Below are 19,314 nucleotides of genomic sequence, written 5' to 3'. Positions count from 1 at the left end.
AAACAGACGACAGGGCAACGCATGCACTGCATTTTTAAGGTGTGCACCACCAGAACAAATAGGAACAAGACAGGCCTTGTAATTATAATGAGCCAGATTGGTGAAAAAACAATGAGCAATATATATTTATATAAAGCATGTTATATGGCCTGCCTGTAGGATTTTTCTGCTGCGACTGCCTACCTGCTCCCATCTCCCAAAGTGTTAATTCCTACACACACACACTGCTGACAGGGCTTGGGAATGTTTTGTGATTTTGGCAAACCCGCTGTATCTCGATTCCTGAGAAGCAGTGTGAAGACTTGGTTTGCCCCTCGTCATGACTCCATGTTGTCACACAGCCAATTCCATCATCAATCAGTAAGGTTTGGTGTGATTCCATCAATCTGACTTGTACGCCGTTCTGAACCGATATGTAGCCCAATTGCTCGTGTTTTCTTAACAAATCATTACTAACACTAGTTATACTGTGTAGTGGGCCACATTTTTTTTTTCAAACACTATTATTTTTGTTGCGGTTTGATTGGACACGCGGAGAAGTGAAGCTTTCAGGTGCAGATTTCGATATCAGGATCTACAAGGCAGCATCTCTAACCATAACTGCATCACAGTGCCTCCCCATGCGGAAATTCTTCCTGCTTGACAGGACACAATAGCCTTCCCAATTTTCATACCTGGTATTGGATAAACACTGCATCTTAAAAATGAAAGCAATCGGTGGTCTGGACCTGACGACTGCCACCTTCAACGCGCATCTCAAAATGGCATCATCCGGAGACCCCCTTTCAAACGCTAAAGCCAAACTGCCCTCTGTTTACAGCGCTGAAGTCGACTGTTAGCGCAATGTGTTTGCTAAGGGTTGGGATTTTATTCAATCCCGGATCTCCTGTCCCGGGCTGGGTGCTCATGACGTTTAAAGGGACCGAGTGGACTAATCTGAGAAACACCTTTGCGAGTCACCAAATTCTCCTATTCATTTTTCTTTATCGGTTTCACGTAGAATTTTGAATCTGGCTCCGTTGCTCACATCTTGAGGTGCTTTATCAGCAGAACCTGTTTAATGCTCAAATTGAATCGGAGAGTTTAGCGGGAGTGATGCACACCGATCAGAAGGTAGGAGATCGCATAGCAGCACGAACGCAGTTCGGAGCTTTATTGAGCGACACCGCGATGACACGGGTTTATGGCTTTATACGTTCAATCAGCCCTGCAGCGGGAGGCGTGGGATTCCTCCAAATAAGAGCAATTAGGAAGAAAGGAAAATATAAACTCGACCTGCATGTGTGAGTGTAAACCGTGGTAGGCTAGCGTCCAGTCCCGGATTTACCGTAACCTAGTAAATGAATACACAAGCTAAAGAAAAACTTGCCGCATTTCAGTCACCATTCTGTATACGATAATCATCCAGGATCCGCAAACAGAAGGTAGCATTTCTACAGATGGGCATGTTATTCATCAAACATAAGCCTTAATCGTGTTTGATGTCTGTCATGGACGACACCGCAACCAGGTCCTATTTCATTCATTCATTAATTCATCTACCCAGTCAATCCAGTGCGCTACACTTTACAAACTGGTATATGCACATTTCCAAATTAGTAATGACTTACTACTGGTTAATCATCCGATGTTAGGTAAGTGACGGATCTTGCGGTTTATCATAACCTGCCGTCCTCGACCGGGTAATAGTAAGTCACGTGGTCTACTCACAGATCCAAACCGGCAACAATTTAGAGCTGACTTACCTCGCAGGTGTTTGAGGTGTGAGAGTGAAGCCCTTATAAACACAGGTAGGACATGCAAACTCCACACCGATAGTAACCATCCGAGACTTCAATCCAGTTCTCTATAACAGCGAGAGAGATACCAGCACAAATCTCCATTTCACTGATTATACTTTCAGAAGTGACTTAATCCAAACATGCTCTTGTAGAATATCTCGGCCATATCTGGAGCAAGGGGTTAACTCTGCACCTTCAATTCCAGTGTATTGCAGTGCTGCATTATTATGAACGAGTATTTCTTACCACGACTTTCTTTAAACGTAACCTTATTATAAGGGATCAGATCCTCCAAATTTTTAAAACGTTTTTTGAGTCATTTTCTAGAAACGTGAACTATTCCAAAATACTTGATCCTTGTAACGCTATTAAACTGGCTTCATTTTCATTAGGACCTTGGTCCTTGGAAATAGTATTGTTTGGAGCAATAGCGTAGTTGTTTCCTTATGTTATATTGGATCTTTTTATCCAGTCTTTGTTTGTTCCCCCTGACTTTACATTGATTCGTATTTTTTTTTTCTCTTGTATTTTTTTTTTCTTTGTTTTGTTGCAGCCTGTACGAGGATGAAGATGCTCTTGCACAGAAGTTTTGAGACCTTTGTGACACTTTCTGTCTTCGCTGTCACCTTCTGGGTAAATGACCGTCTCCACCTTACTAAATTTAAATAACCAACTTTTACTTTATATAGCATCCTTCTGTAGCAAACACAGTTACAAGGCACTTTATACTGTAGGTACCTAACTATTTACATGCATTTTTAGAACAAGCACGTTAAGTGTCATACTCAGGCTCACAAGGTCGGTGAGAGGCAATAATTGAACGGTCGGCCTTGTTGTTTAGATTCTTACTTTTCTTACTGTGCTCAAGTTGGACGGTTGGGAGACAAAGTCAGAGAGGCGAGATTGTGTTGGTTTGGACATGCGCAGAGGAGAGATGCTGAGTATATTGGGAGAAGGATGTTAAGGATAGAGCTGCCAGGGAAGAGAAAAAGAGGAAGGCCTAAGAGAAGGTTTATGGATGTGGTGAGAGAGGACATGCAGGTGATGGGTGTAACAAAACAAGATGCAGAGGGCAGAAAGATATGGAAGAAGGTGATCCGCTGTGGCGACCCCTAACGGGAGCAGCCGAAAGAAGAAGAAGATCTATCTCACTAAAAGACAGAAGTACTAGGAAGAGCACTGGAGAGAAAAGGCTGAATAGCAAAGCAGGAGTCGAAACCTGATCGCCTCCATGACAGCAAGAATTCCTGCCACGTTAGAAACACTCGCGGGTGCCATTCTGGTGTGTGCGTCAAAACCGGTGTAAGAGTCCCGCCAAGCTCAGAATGCTCTTCCTCACCTCACTACTTCCATCAGGCACATGACTATTATTATTACTTACTTATTGTGTGGATGTTGTAATCAATTAACATTTTAAATAACTGGTGAAGTGACTTGTTCAAGGTCACACGTGTCAGTAGTGGGGGTTAAATCCATAGCCTTACGGTTTAAAGTCCAAAGCCTTAACCACTACGCCATCCATTATGAACATTACTGATGTGTCAATAATAAAGGCCTACTGGGACTAAAGTGCATGGAAAAAGTAAAAGAAAACTTTATTTTATTTATTCATTTGTGTATTACGATGAATGTAATAAACTAATACTAATTTCCCGTTGGAATTAATAACGTTTATCTAATGTATTTTGACAAACGAGTGCAGCATCACATCTGCGGGAAATCAAGCTTGATTCTAATAGCGCAGGTTTCGAACAAAAATTAAATATTTTTAAAAGGACTGCACCACTTTTGTAACAAAAAGATAACACGTAACGGGGCGTGTTGGGGTCTCTTATTTGCACCAAACAAAAGTAAAGACCGGAAGAGAAGTTTTTGTTTCGGTTTGGTGCGTCTTACCTGAGGCACTGGCTTCGGAGTCCACCTTGCTGTTCACGTCTATATATGTCGGTGTTTGGGAACTCCGCAGAACTGCCGGCACATTAAAGCGGAGAGAAGCGGCGATATCAGCCCTTTCCTGACCATCTGTAAGGCCGCTCTCATTTGGCTCAAGTGCAGCATTTACTGGTTGCTCAAAGTGCTTGTTCAAATCATTGTTATGTTCGTAAGAATAGCTTAGTCAAGTTTAGAAATCACTTACGTGTGACTCAAACCACCTACAACTGAACACCAGTAAAGCCAAGGAGCTGGTGGTGGATTTTAGGAGGACCAGGCCCCTCATGGACCCCGTGATCATCAGAGGTGACTGTGCTGAGGGTACAGACCTATAAATACCTGGGAGTGCAGCAGGATGATAAATTGGACTGGACTGACAATACTGATGCTCTGTGTAAGAGAGGACAGAGCCGACTATACTTCCTTAGAAGGCTGGCGTCCTTCAACATCTGCAATAAGATGCTGCAGATGTTCTATAAGACGGTTGTGGCGAGCGTCCTCTTGTACGCGGTGGTGTGCTGGGGAGGCAGCATAAAGGTGAAGGACACCTCACGCCTGGACAAACTGGTGAGGAAGGCAGGCTCTATTGTAGGAATGGAGCTGGACAGTTTAACATCTGTGGCAGAGCGATGGGCACTGAGCAGGCTCCTGTCAATCACGGAGAATCAGCGTTAACATTATACAAAGTTATTGTCTGTTATGCCTGCATTTTTATCACTCTTTAATTTAATATTGTTTTTATTAGTATACTGCTGCTGGATTATGTGAATTTCCCCTTGGGATTAATAAAGTATCTATCTATCTATCTAAGTTTTTAAATTTCTGTGTGTCGCCTCCTGAGTCACTGACTATGATATCGTCCGACTTGTTTTGGTGTGAAGTTACGCAAGACGTCAAGCTTTTTTCAGGTAGCCCCATTTTTGACAGACCACACTACCCAAAAAACAAAACTCTAATTTCTAGACCATGCATGTTTGACAACCTTATTATAAAGCGTAAACCATTAGGTGTCTTCAGCAGAATTGATCTGATGGAGTTGAAGCTGTGCATTCCAAGTCAGCCAACCCCAGCGATTTAGACCCCTAATGAGACACGAGGTGCCCGTAATGTAGACACGTGGGGTGTCAGTTCATGCTTTTTGGAGGTTGATGATCATTAATATAATCTTTTTGATGTTTGATTCTTTACCGGTAGTCTCAGCTCTCTAAGAGCCACTCCCAAAAGGTTAAATGACACATTTCAAACATAAGCATGTGGGGTTTCATTTTCGACTATTTCAAGGTCAGTTATTATGAATGTGAGGTTATTTTTGATATTAGATCATTCACTAGAAATCTAGCCCTCAACGGACCCATATCAGACTGGAAAATGTCCAGTTTCTATTACAATCGAGAATATAGAATTTAAACATTTAAATTGATGAACATAATTTAATATTTCAAATATCTGACACATCTCTTCTTTATTGTGTACTTCTACCTCGTGAAGTTAATCAATACATTTCTTATGAACACCTTGAATTAGGACGTCTTAAACGAATTCAGACTTTTATGTTTTTTGAAAATGCTGGATATTGTTGTTTCCTCCGAGTACTCCGGTTTCCTCCCACAGTCCAAAGACATGCATGTTAGATGCATTGGTGATTCTAAATTGTCCCTAGTGTGTGCCCTGTGGTGGGCTGGCACCCTGCCCGGGGTTTGTTTCCTGCCTTGTGCCCCGTGTTGGCTGGGATTGGCTCCAGCAGACCCCCGTGACCCTGTAATTAGGATATAGCGGGTTGGATAATGAATGGATGGATGGATGGATATTGTTTCGACAAAACTGCGTCTTTTACTTCTCTTTTATAATTATCCTTACCGCCATTTCACTTTATGCTCTCGTTGTGGATTTTTTCATTTTTGCAGCTTGGTAACACATCAACTGTGCGATCTCCTGAAAGTGATTTATTAGACATCTGCTGTGATCGAGTCCTCCTCATATTAACCAATCAGGACTTTTGACAGCTTTGTTAAGCCTTATAATGGAAGTTTGGGTTCTTCTGGAAAACTTAGACTTTCAGGTTTATTAAGCATTTTTTCTCGCATATGCCATGGCTTCTTTGTTTCTGTTATTATTCTTCCATTATTCTGTATTCACTTTATCACCATGGATGCATGAGTTCTCTGTCGGTCCAAGCTAAACCAACCTATTGACCTGAGCTTTTGTTCCTTTAATGCTTTTGTAGGTTGTGCCTTCAAGCTGTAACTTCAGCAAGATGAAAAATTCCATCAAAATTTTGAATCCACCCTCGAAACCCATCTTTAGATACTTCCTTCAAGTCCAGTACTCCTGTATCCACCCTTCTGTTGCCTCCTTGGAAGTACTGGCTTCTTCAGAAAACAAAATTGGTCTCCGCACTTTCGTAAAACATTGGAGTTGCATCACCGACACTCCACAGATCAAGAGGATTCACTTGGATCTTCCAGATAGCATTGTCTTCCGAGAAGACTGGTTGATTCGCAAGTCTTTGATAATACTGAACGTCATGCTTCGAGTCTGGCTCACGAAAGGCACTTCTCCTGGACCCTATCAAAATGGCAGTGCTAAAATGGCTGTTGAGCTTCAGCCACTTCCCCCACTCAGTCGACCTTTCAAACAACACAACCTGTGCCCCCGCTGGGATGTTTATCTGCTGTGGCAATTTAAGAAAGACACCATTCCTCAATGCAGTGTGGAAGAAGGTAATATGCAACTTTCATGCACTTTTGCGGTAAACACCCCTAAAAATGCAATTTATAAGAGTAGTAGAATAACTTCTAGATTTCTAGGTTTCTTCATTTTAAACTGGAGGGCAAGTAGGTGAGGTATTGTCTAAAGGTCACATACCAAGCTAGTATGGTAGACTAATTTCTAATTTAGAAATCTAGACATATGACACTCATAAAGAGTTGTTAATTCATGAACTTGTATTTATGGACAGTGTTGCCAGGAACTTGAGCACAGCATTGTTATTAGAGTGTACAGAAGAGAGCGTTATATCCAGAAATTGACCAGGTTCAATGCAGAGATGTGACACTGAAATGGGTCATTTCTCAAAGACACAACAGTAACAAAGTAACCACAACAACAGATACACAGCCTTGAGTTAAAGAATCATTTGGTTTAAATCATTGAAAATGGGCAGTTAAGAATCCAGCTGCCGTGGTGCAGAATGCTTTCTCTGTATGACCGGCTGTCTGTCTGCCTCTCCTTCTCGCTTTCTGTTTGTTAGATGAGATGCTCATGGTGCACTGGATTTGATTGTCTAGTGCCATGACCCTGTAGTTAGGATAGAGCGGGTTGGATAATGGATGGATGGATGGATAGTGCAGGGGTGTCAAACTCCGGTCCTGGAGGGCCACAATGGCTGCAGGTTTTTTGCTCCAACCCACTTGCTTAATAAGAAGTAGTTATTGCTCAAATAACACTTCTGCTTCACTTTAGTTGTCTCGCTCGTTAAGATTTTGAACCCTTACTGCTGTATTCTTAGTTTTAATTGCACCTTATTAGCAATCCATTTTCCAACCCGCTGAATCCGAACACAGGGTCACGGGGGTCTGCTGGAGCCAATCCCAGCCAACACAGGAACCAATCCGGGGCAGTGCGCCAATCCACCGCAGGACACACACAAACACACCAAGCACACACGCGGGCCAATTTAGGATCGCCAATCCACCTAACCAGCATGTCTTTGGACTGTTGGAGGAAACCCACGCAGACACGGGGAGAACATGCAAACTCCACGCAGGGAGGACCCGGGAAGCAAACCCGGGCCACCTAACTGCTAAGCAGCAGCGCTACCACTGCGCCACTGTGCCGCCCTAGCAATAACATGCAAATGACAAAAGAGACCAGCATTTCTCCATTTAGCTTGTTACCATTTACACTTGTGTGCATTTATCATGTACTGTTGGGTTTAATTAAATACTTGGAAGGAAAGTGAAGGACTGAGAATAACTCGTCCATTTCAGCCTTCAAATCATTTGGATGATATAATTAGTAAGGGGAAAAACAATCTAGGATATGAGAATGACCTGACATAGCAGAGTTAAAGCACTAACAAGCCATGCAATTAAATTATTGGCAAGGATTACTTTCTAATTAAGCAACCGGGCTAGAACAAAAACCTGCAGCCACTGCGGCCCTCCAGGACTGTGACTGAGGACCCCTGGTCTAAATCATTGAAAATGGGCAGTTAAGAATAAAGCTGCCGTGGTGCAGAGTGCTTTCTCTGTATGACCGACTGCCTGTCTGCCTCTCCCTTCTCGCTTTCTGTTTGTTAGATGAGGCGCTCATGGTGCACTGGATTTTAGATTGTCTACAGCACGGGTGTCGAACTCTGGTCCTGGAAGGCCGCAGTGGCTGCAGGTTTTCATTCTGACCATAGACGTGACCAGTTTCTGCTGCCAATTCACTTCTTTTTTCTTTAGTGTTAATTCACTCGACTCAGGCCCCTTGTTTTCCTGAATTAGTAGCCAAACAATAACAAGACACAAAAAACGATCCGCCACATGACCAGCTCACCTGTGCCACCACACAATATGTGAGAATAGAGAGAGGTTTCAGTAAGGTTGATCTCTCAGGTCACCAAAACATTTAGAAAAAAACAGAAAACCAACAGTTTGGGGAATGTCTGCTGTGGCCAAATGAGAGCAGCAACAAGCCATGGAATTAAATAACGGGTTTAATTAACAGCAAGGATCAGCTTCTCATGAAGAGACTGGTTGGAGTTTGAAGCCCCAGTTTAGCTGGTCATCTGTTGGCTCGTTTCACATCTTATTTCTGTTTGGCTGCCATTTAATGAAGAAAAGAATAAATTCAGAGGGCTGAACCCTTAAAAACAGAGCTATTAAAATAAAGGGAAAAGGAGTTAATTAGCAGTGAAAACGGATTAGGAAATTAGGGTTAGAATGAAAACCTGCAGCCACTACAGCCCTCCAGGCCTGGAGTTCGACACCCCACTTTAGTGCCTGACCGACACTTCTTTGTAATGAAATATTTGATAGACCAGCGTTTCTCAACCTTTAAGTATTTGCAGCCCGAGTTTTCATAACAGTGTTAATCGCACCCCCCTAACGTTTTTTTGAAAGGAGCCCACTAATACCAATTTGTTCTTTTTTAATTAATAATATATCTTAGATGCATATTTTATTATACCTACTTAACTTTTATCAACATTTATCTAACTCTATATTTATTGTTCTAGTATCAGAATGTAGTTTAAGTTAATTTGTTTTGCTTTCAATAGATGTATTTTTCATATTTTTGATTCTTGTTTTCTTTTTTTCACATCTTCGAGCCCCCCTTTTTGTTACTTTGCACCACCCTAGGGGGGCCCGCCCCACAGTTTGAGAACCACTGTGATAGACAATAGTGCAACTTCAAGGGGGAACCCTTGACCTTTCGTCCAAGTAATAGGTGGGTCCAGAGGGAAATTTGACTTTATACAGAAGCTTATTAAATACATACATACATATGTCTGGAAAGTATCTAGCCATGTAATATGAAAAATAGTTACATTTATTGAAGAAGATACATTATACATAGGGCAATGACACCTTCATAGTAGGCACCTTTGGACCTCTCACGGTTTTCCCAGCGTCTCTTCCACTGTTCAAAACACTTTGCAAAATCCTTTGCTGGAATCGTAATCATCTGCCTCATCATATTTTCCTGAATCTCACTGACAGTCTAAAATGTCTTCCCTTTCAAAGGTGATTTTAGTTTTGGGAAAAGCCAGAAGTCACAGGGCACCAAATCTGGGCTGTAGGGGGGCTGAGTCACCGGAGTGATTTGATGTTTTGCCACTCATTGCATTGCCCCCGAAAGCCTTCTGAATCATCCAAATAGTTCAAGCTTAATGCAAAATCTGATGCCGCTTCGCTGCTCGATTCGCTCAGTCATTTTGAATGCGACGGCCACACAGCACAAATGCTCACTCAATGGCGTCTAGCGCTCCCTCTGACTAGCCCAGTGAAGTCATCATTGTTCACGCATGCGCATTCCAGCACACTCTCCTTGGCTGCCAGGTTACATTGATGCCACCCAAACTGTTCTTGTTATATTAACAATGGCTGGATTTTTTCTGGACAGACCTCACAGACAGACAGATAGATGGATGGACAGAAAGATGGAGCGTACAGGAGCTCCAGTAGCAGCTCCACACACACTTCTGTTAAATGATTGATTGGTTGAAAGTAGTCAGCGTTAGTGTGTCAGAGAGAGTAACTAATAATCAGAGTAAGACCATATGCCAAGGAGAGGGCGAAGACCCTGATCTCTGCAAATCCTAATGACATCCTTGGTAAGAGCCAAACAACTGTGATGCCAGCTGTGTCACCATCTATTATCAAACTGATCAAAAACATGAATATAAATCTCAAAATATTTAATTAAGGACAATCACCACATAGCTTCCACTCTCTGTCAAGCTGTCTCATGGGGTGTCAACCCCAAATGCCTCCTGGGTCATCAGACTGCTATAGTCGTCATACAAAAAGCTTTTATGGTTGGACTTAAGGGCAAAACATAATGCTGAGTTTAGAAGTCTGAGTATGTCGTCAGGGAATGGCGTTTTCTCTCTGGAGATGAAAGGAAGATACTGAGAGTTCACCCTTTCCTCCATAACTTCCCTTCAAACTGTGCCACAACCTTGACAAACTATGTGTATGAAATATATAGTATATAGTAGAATAATGTCCTGCAGCCCTACAGGTGATTATGAAAACAGATGAAGAGGTGAATGGAGTACAGTAATGTGTAATACACTGATTCTGTTTCACCATTCAAGGCTGATATTTTTATGATATCCTCGTCCCCCTTTTTATTAATCTTGAATAAAACAGGAAAAGTTAAGCCATTCTTCATGACACTTGATTATTGTGTCAGAGATGGCTGGGGTGGCGACCCAGCCGGGACGCCCTGGAGGACTGGAGGAGGGCTTATGCATTCCCCAGACCATGTGGGGGCGACTGCCCTGGTTCCTTTAGGGTCCACGGGTACAGAGCTTTGAAGCTCTACCCTGTAGGGGCCCGTGGTCACTGCCAGGGGGTGCCCCTGTGCCTTTGGAGCCCTGGACCTCAGCACTTCCGCCACACCTGGAAGTGCTTGGGGGAAGAGGACTGGGAACACCTAGGGTGCTTCCAGGTACGCAGTCGACACTTCCGCCACACTGAGGAGTGCCGGCGGAAGATTGCCGGGAGGCACCTGGAACACATCCGGGGTTGTATAAAAGGGGCCGCCTCCCTTCGTACAATGGCTGGAGTCGGGAGAGAAGGAGACAAGGTCTTGGAGGAGAAGGCACTGTGTTGTGGCCAGGACTTTTGGGGACTTTGGGGGTTTGTGTGCTGCACTTGTACATAATGGAGTATGTAAATAAACGTGTGTTGGGTGACATTAACATGTCCGCCTATCTGTGTCCGGGTCGGCTTCCACAATTGATTTGAGGTGAGGAAGGCAGCATTAGGTTTCATGGCTTGGCATTGACAAAAGCGATTACTTCCTTCTGTCCATTTAACACAAATTATTAGGCATTGAAGACAAGACTATGGGAGCACAGCACTGTCCTTTGTATGAATTGCATTCTTTTTTGACAGAGACATCACATTTCCTGAGCACTGTGTATGCCTCAACTGGAGAAAAGTTTGGGATTGTCAGGACGTTTCATCCATTCACCCACGAGTCTCTGGAGGAAATGAGAGAGAGGTCTACAGCATATCCTTGGTAATGTGGAGCATCATTTGTAATATTTTCTTATTCTGTAGTTATTGATGGTTGCATTCTGCAAATGTTGAGACCGGCTTGAACACTGATATTGAGATCGTAATTGTGATGTTCTCATTTTCATATTTCTTTCATGCTTTCCACAAGGAGCTATGTTATGGATTTTCTAGCATCAAAATAATGTGAACAAATACACAGCTACTATACCTGGCATATACAGTAGGCCTACATAATTGCTAGGTTCTAATGTCAGAAATCAACCTTACCTGGAGTTTGTGGACGCTAGGTGGCACTGTTGCCCCTTAAACCCAACAGACAGACACGCAGGACACAGGTTAAAAGCACCAAGAAGTTGTTATAAATTGTTTGCTTCTTGCACAGTGCCCTCTAAGCACCACAGCCACAATAACACAATCAAGTAAATACAATGATCACAATTCTCTTCTCCTCCACACCTCCCAGGAAGCTCCATCCATCAACCACCTGACTCTGGCTACCTTGTAGGGTTTACAGTAGTCCTTTGTATAGTCCTTGACCCCGAAGTGCTTCTGTCCTTCCGTCCACGTGACTTGCCAGCACTTCCAGATCAGATGGAGAACTTGACTTTTCTTCAGCCCGGAAGTACTTTGGAGCTTCTGTCATTGTAACTTGGGAATACTTCCAGGCTATGGATGAGACATGGCTCCTTCGGTTCTCTTGCATCGTCCCCTGGCGGCACTCTCGGTACCCAGCAGGGTTGTAGTATTAAACTACATGTCCCATAGGGCCGTGCGTAAATCTGGGACACCACTGCAGTTCAGGGGAGCTGCCATCTAGCGTTTTGGGGGAGACAGTGTCCTTGAAAAGCTGCCTTCCTCCATCCTTCCATCGCAGGGGTGTCCTGGCCGGGTTGAACTGCCAGCCGTCTCTTATAAGTTGAATGGAGATCTTCTGCCTCATATATTATGCTTTCCCTTAAAAAGTATCCATTAGTACAGTAAATAGGATTTCAGAAGCATTTACCTTTTTTGGTTTCTTATTTAATCTGTTTTTTTAATATTCCATAAAATCTCATAACAGGGCCTATTTTGAATTTTCTGCAATGTCAGAATACTTATAAACTTCATACCTCCAGTTTTTCAGTACTTTGCTTTGATATCAAAGACATATCAGTTACATGGAGTGGAAATGCTAAACTAGCCCTGATGTGTGTGTTTCATCCTGCAAAAGGATTGGCACCCTGGCCAGAGATTGTTCCTGCTTTGCACCTCATTATTGTTATCTGGCTGATACCTTCACCAAAGGTGACTTACAACATTTGACATTTGATTGGTTACCTTTTTTTGTTTTTGAAATTGCTGTACAGACAGTTGAAGTGAGTTGCTCCTGGTCACACACTATCTGTAGCAGGATTTAAACCAACATCCTCAGGGTCTGACGTCTCAAGTTCATAGTCTTAAACACCATGCCACGCTGTCTGCCTATCCTGCCTGATGGTGCTGCTCTGGATGAGCAGATTTAGAAAATAAATGGATGGATGGACCGGTAAAGGTTTTCCAAATACAGTGTCTGAAACCTTTAACAATGTGTTTCTTAGAAACTATAACAACCCTGAAATATGTCATTTTTGAAGCTGAACAAGCTCTTTATTATTATCTGAATTCTGTTATTTTTTTCCATCCGTCCATCCATCCATCCATCCATTATCCAACCTGCTATATCCTAACTACAGGGTCACGGGGGTCTGCTGGAGCCAATCCCAGTCAACACAGGGTGCAAGGCAGGAAACAAACCCCGGGCAGGGCACCAGCCCACCGCAGAACACACACGCACACACACACCCCAAGCGGGCCAATTTAGGATCGCCAATGCACCAAACCTGCATGTCTTTGGACTGTGGGAGGAAACCGGAGCACACACGGGGAGAACATGCAAACTCCACGCAGGGAGGACCCAGGAAGCGAACCCGGGTCTTCTAACTGCGAGGCAGTGGCGCTACCACTGCGCCACCCTGTTATTTTTTTTCCTAAACAATATCAACGAGAATCAAGTAAATCAGAAAATGTCACCATTTCTATTCAAAGATATTTAGAGTTTTCTGGCATTCAACCCAGGAGTCCTAGGTTACTGATACTACCAAGGTAAATCTATTTTTAATGGCATAACTATTATATTAAGGGTTCAAGTTTATTTTCATGAGTACATTAGTTCAAAAAGTAAAACACTGACTAATATCTTTTTCAACGCTTTTCTTTTGAAAATGATAAGCCAATAATTGAGTCAACCTGGAGTTGATCTCAGGACAGCTCTACTGCCTGTATGTCAATTGGTTTATCCAACCCACTATATCCTAACTACAGGGTCATGGGGGTCTGCTGGAGCCAATCCCAGCCAACACAGGGCGCAAGGCAGGAAACAAACCCCGGACAGGGCGCCAGCCCACTGCAGGGCACACACACACCCACCCACACACCAAGCACACACTGGCACTATTTAGGATCGCCAATGCACCTAACCTGCATGTCTTTGGACCGTGGAAGGAAACCGGAGCACCAGGAGGAAACCCACGCAGACACTGGGAGAACATGCAAACTCCACGCAGGGAGGACTCGGGAACCGAACCAAGTTCTCCTAACTGCGAGGCAGCAGCGCTACCCACTGTGCCACTGTGCTGCCCCAATTGGTTTATTCTTAAATGAATTTACAATCTGCAACTATGATATTCCATCCATCCATCTGCTAACCTGCTGAATCCTAACACAGCGTCACGGGGGTCCGCTGGAGCCAATCCCAGCCAACACAGGGCACAAGGCAGGAACCAATCCTGGGCAGGGTGCCAACCCACCACAGGACACACACAAACACACCAAGCACACACTAGGGACAATTTAGAATCGCCAATCCACCTAATAAACATGTCTTTGGACTCTGGGAGGAAACCCACGCAGACACGGGGAGAACATGCAAACATGCATGGAAGCGAACCCGGGTCTCCTAACTGCGAGGCAGCAGCGCTACCACTGCGCCACCGTGCTGCCCAACTATGATATTGTTATGAAAAAATACTCAACTTTAAGAATATCTTATTTCAAACCTAGAATAGTTACTGTATATGGAAGATGAGTAATTTTCTGGTGGTTTCTGCATGGCTCAAATGTTTAATTTAAATTGGTATGATGGATTTGGCTGGAAATGTGCATTCTCCTCTATATAATTTCCCCTTGGGGATTATTAATACAGTATATCAAATCAAAAATCAAAATAAAAAATATATCCTACGGAGGGAGTGAGAACATTTAAGAGATATGCTGTCAGACTGCCATTGATTGTAGTAATGTGTTTTTGAGTGTAAAATTTCTAAAATTATCCCTCACACCTGAAAAATGTAGAGTTGTCATTGAACAACCAGCCCATATATTTCAATAATACGTAGAGCTACTGCTGGTAGTAGGCTGACCAGATGTTCCATCTTTTCCTGGACAGTCCTGTTTTTTTTTTTTTAACATTGTGTGTTTCTTTTAATTCTTAGCATCCTGAAATGTCCTGAAATTCAAAGGGGAATTCCCTCATGCACACCTTCGAGTTGATGTGCATTTTCACAAAGCACGGGAAAATCCACGGTTCCATCCATGCTTTTGATTTAACTTTCATCTAGGACAATTACTGCATTGACGAGTTTTGGAACCATGGACATCCGGTCAGCCTAGCTAATAAACCTGGTAATATTCCAGCTGTCTATCCATCTACTTTCAGACTTTACTTTAGGCAGTAAAAAGTTAATGGGAGTCAGAAAAATATTGGCCTTACCATCCATCAACACACATTCGACATACCATGTGGAGGTCATACATAGCAAATATCTGATATTTAGGTAAAATATAGTAAGTATACTGAGAAAAGGGTGGAACAGTAGTTAGCACTGCTGGCTTGCTTGTTTATGACCCTGTGCTCAAATTCCGGTCTCATTACTGTGTATGTTGAGTTTGCATGTCCTCCTCATGTTCACATATGAGCCCAGATATGCTACTTGATGCCTTTGTTGTGCCTCACAGCCCTGATGTAAAAAATGTGCTCAAAGACAGCCTGGCATCAGTTTGAGTCTCCGTTCATATTGTGGTTCCTGACAGAGGCTTTTAGTCAAAATACCAGCTTTGCCTCTCTCTTCAGTCAAGCACATAAGTTACCGTTTTAATTTAGGTCATCTCAGGATGCCATACCATCTCAAGGCCCATTGATGCACATACTGTACCTATTCTCAAAGTCACACAGGGCCAATTTAAAAATGACAATTAGCCTAACATACATATCTTTACGTACATGCCAGGAAACTAGTAATAAACCTATGCATACAACAGAAAAGCCCACACATAGAGGAACCAGGCTGACATCTGAACTTTGGACACTGGCACAGTTAGGCAGCAGCCCTAACCACTGAGCCACTGTGCCACTGTAATCAAAATCATCATTGAAACACAGCAAGCGTACTTGAAGAAGAATATCTGCCAGAGGCTACACTACAAATACAACAACAACATTTATTTCTATAACACATTTTCATATAAATAATGCAGCTCAAAGTGCTTTACATGATGAAGAAAAGAGAAATAAAAGACAAAGTAAGAATTAAAATCAGAGAACACTAATTAACATAGAATAAAAGTAAGGTCCGATGGCCAGGGAGGGCAGAAAAAACAAAAAAAAAAAACTCCAGACGGCTGGAGAAAAAATAAAATCTGCAGGGGTCCGAGGCCACGAGACCACCCAGAACCCTCTAGGCATTCTACCTAACATAAATGACCTCAATCAGCCCTCAAATGTCGTGTGAATGTTTCTGTGGTGTTATGAGCTTGACAACCCATTAGTTCAAATACCCTTTAAAATAAACGAAATAATATTATTAAGGTAGATTTCATCCATAATGTGACTCTCTCTTGTGACTAAATCTTAACTACTGTATACAGTAAGTAGGATCTGATTAGCTGTGAACCTTTTTGTGCAAACAATTTCCAGCCAATCTAAAAACTAATCGACAGTCATTCAATGTCAATAATCACACACACATCATATACTCCAAGTTATTATGTCGGTGTAGAAAAAGAGAGGAAAATATAAATAAAGCAGGTGAGGTCAAGCTGCACACTTAGGTACAATGAAGACAAAATAGCAAGAAAGCCTTCATCAGCCCTCATGTTAGTCTGACAAACCAATTGTGTTTTGCTTCACACCGTGAGGGCTCATCACGGGGATATCCATCTTAAACTGGATGACAGCCTTTAGGATTTCTGCCTCTTTAGCTATGAACTTCATCACATACAGTAAACCTCTATGAAAATAAAATAGTGAACCATTCGTCTTTGACCTGCTGTGACATTGATTACTTTTGATTTCTAGTTTAGTTATAGTTAAGAAGGCTCAGCAAAAGCTGTTCTTTTTGCGACATGTGCAGATGTCACACAGATCTGACCTACTCCATTATAACTTAGAATGGCAGGACAGGAATCAGCAGGAGAGAGTGACGTACACCACTTCGGAAATAGTTGCCTGCCACTTTGCCTCTGAAATGTAAAGTCATTAAGATCTTATCCAAAAAGTCACAATCCACGTTTATTTCCAAATACTCTCCCTCAGTCTGGTTAACAATTTCAGTTTGTCAAGGCCAGGCCAACTTCATTCCACTTAAGCACTGTGGGCACTTGTTGCCCCGTCAGACCCAACAGGCAGATGCTCTGGACGCAGGTTTAAAAGCACTAAGAAGACTTTTTAATGTTTTCCTTCAAAGCACCACATCTACAATAAACACAATGAATCAATATAATAATTCTCTCCTCCACTCCTCCCAGCAAGCTCTGTCACACTCCCTCCCAACTCCGGCTTGCTTGCTTGGTTTCCATCAGTCCTTTATACAGTCTTTGACCTGGAAGTGCTTCTGTCCTTCTGTCCACGTGACTTGCTTGCACTCCGGATCAGATGGGGAATTAGCTTTTCTTCAGCCCGGAAGTACTTCGGGGCTTCCATCCTCATGACTTGTGAGTACTTCCCGGCTATATGGGAAACAGAAATGTCCGTGCCCGTGTCTCCCTGTAATGTCTCCTGGTGGCACCCACAGTACCCAGCAGGGCTGCAAAGCCGAACTCCATATCCCATGGTGCCCTGAGGGAATCCGGGGCACCGCTATCAAGTCAAGTCAAGTCAGGTTGGGGAGCATGTACAGTGCGCACCCACTACACGATGAAACAACTCAGGATTCCAGATTGCAACCCCCCAGGCAGACACACAGTCCAGTCCCGCCCTCCGGAAATGACCCTCCATCAGCTGCAGCCATGTGTTATGTGGGTGACCCCTTGGCCTGGTCCAACCACTCGGGTCCCCAACAATGAGGATCTTACGAGCCGGATCACCCTCGGGGAAATGCGACACATGGTTTTAGTGCCATAACAGACACTCCCTCACATTGCAATGAATGTGCCTCACTCGGGACTCCATGAGCAACTGCTCATTCGACACAAAGTCAAACCAACGGTACCCAAGGATTTTCCAGAGAGACACTGTACCAAAGGAGTCCAGTCTTCGTCTCAGGTCGCTGGATAATGTCCATGTCTCGCAACCATATAGCAAGACAGGAAACACCAGGACTCTAAAGACTTGGACCTTCGTCCATTTGCATAGATATCGGGAGCGCCACACACCCCATGCTCTCCCAATCCGTCTACTGACTTCATAGGAAGAGTCACCAGAGACATGAATGTCACTCTCAAGGTAAGTAAACCTCTTAACAAGGTCGACACTCTCTCTGCAAACAGACACACTGCTGACGGCTGTGCCCAAGAGGTCATTAAAGGCCTGGATCTTGGTTTTTATTCAGGACATGCATGCACCGCTATGCTGCAGGGAAATCGCCGTCTAGTGTCCTGGATGTGTCACCCGGGTTTAGCTGCCGGCCGTCCATCACAGCACTCTTCCACATGTTTAAAATCTTTACCTTAAGAGTCCATCCATCCATTATTCAACCCGCTATATCCTAACTACAGGGTCACGGGGGTCTGCTGGAGCAAATCCCAGCCAACACAGGGCACAAGGCAGACCTTAAGAGTCTTCAACTTTAATTTAATGTCTAGTGTGTTTGTATGGAACTGGGAGTGATATTTATTGTTGTTTTGTGTTGTACTGATGTTGTATTTGTACAAGCTTCAGCACATTAAATTCTATGAAACATCATAACTATAAAGTATTTACTGCATGAAGACTAGCTATCATAAAAACATCTTAGATTCTAAGCAGATTCAGCTACATTTCTGAATTTAGAATGGATGAAAAGGCACTAACTTATCTGCAAGAATTTCCTTGCTTGTAAAGTGCGGCCTCACTGAAGCTCATTTGAGGACGATTTGTGGTCCTACTTAAACGGGACCCTTGCAGCAAGTCGTCACTGAGAACGCCTAATAGTTGATGCACTTTATATACAATATGTAGGGCAGTATATGAAATATATTCTGCAGATAAGAAAGATATGATGTCATAGATTTGATGGATGGCTAGAGCTGTTTGAATATACTGTAATTTTAAAGATGGAGTACGGACCGGTTAAATAATTTTCATGTTTGTAATAAATTTAGACCACTTTGCAGAGATCTGTTTCCCCTTTGACTTTTGACAAGAACGTCAAATTAAATTCACTGTGATTCAATGTTGCATAATAACAAACAGGAAATTTTCCAAAATGGTAAATCATTTTTCTATGCACTATTATATGCACTTTAAAATTATTCAGTTATTGTCTGTTTTTTACATGCATTTTTAGTACTCTTTAATTTAATATATATTTTTTTTGTATCTATATACTGCTGCTGCATTATTTGAATTTCCCCTTGGGATTAATAAACTA

General features: G+C 42.9%; 1 protein-coding gene across 3 annotated transcripts in view; it reads left to right on the top strand.

Annotated features, from left to right (window-relative positions):
• Nucleotides 1-205: 205 nt before the first annotated feature.
• The window catches only part of LOC120523950 (protein sel-1 homolog 3), an 81,061-nt gene continuing 61,952 nt past the window's right edge, over nt 206-19,314 (top strand). Inside the window, exons 1-4 of one of the 3 annotated variants that reach the window (XM_039745687.1) lie at nt 206-360; nt 2,335-2,414; nt 5,938-6,433; nt 11,327-11,453. In XM_039745687.1, the coding sequence (XP_039601621.1) occupies nt 2,346-2,414; nt 5,938-6,433; nt 11,327-11,453 (692 nt within the window). In that variant the 5' untranslated portion in view covers nt 206-360; nt 2,335-2,345. Of the gene's footprint in view, nt 361-510; nt 1,114-1,639; nt 1,791-2,334; nt 2,415-5,937; nt 6,434-11,326; nt 11,454-19,314 lie in introns of those variants that run through there. The other 2 variants (XM_039745685.1, XM_039745686.1) reach the window with 2 other exon arrangements.

Source organism: Polypterus senegalus, chromosome 2 (assembly GCF_016835505.1).
Source record: "Polypterus senegalus isolate Bchr_013 chromosome 2, ASM1683550v1, whole genome shotgun sequence".
Classification (NCBI taxonomy): domain Eukaryota; kingdom Metazoa; phylum Chordata; class Cladistia; order Polypteriformes; family Polypteridae; genus Polypterus; species Polypterus senegalus.
This window is presented reverse-complemented; position numbering and strand designations above follow the sequence as displayed.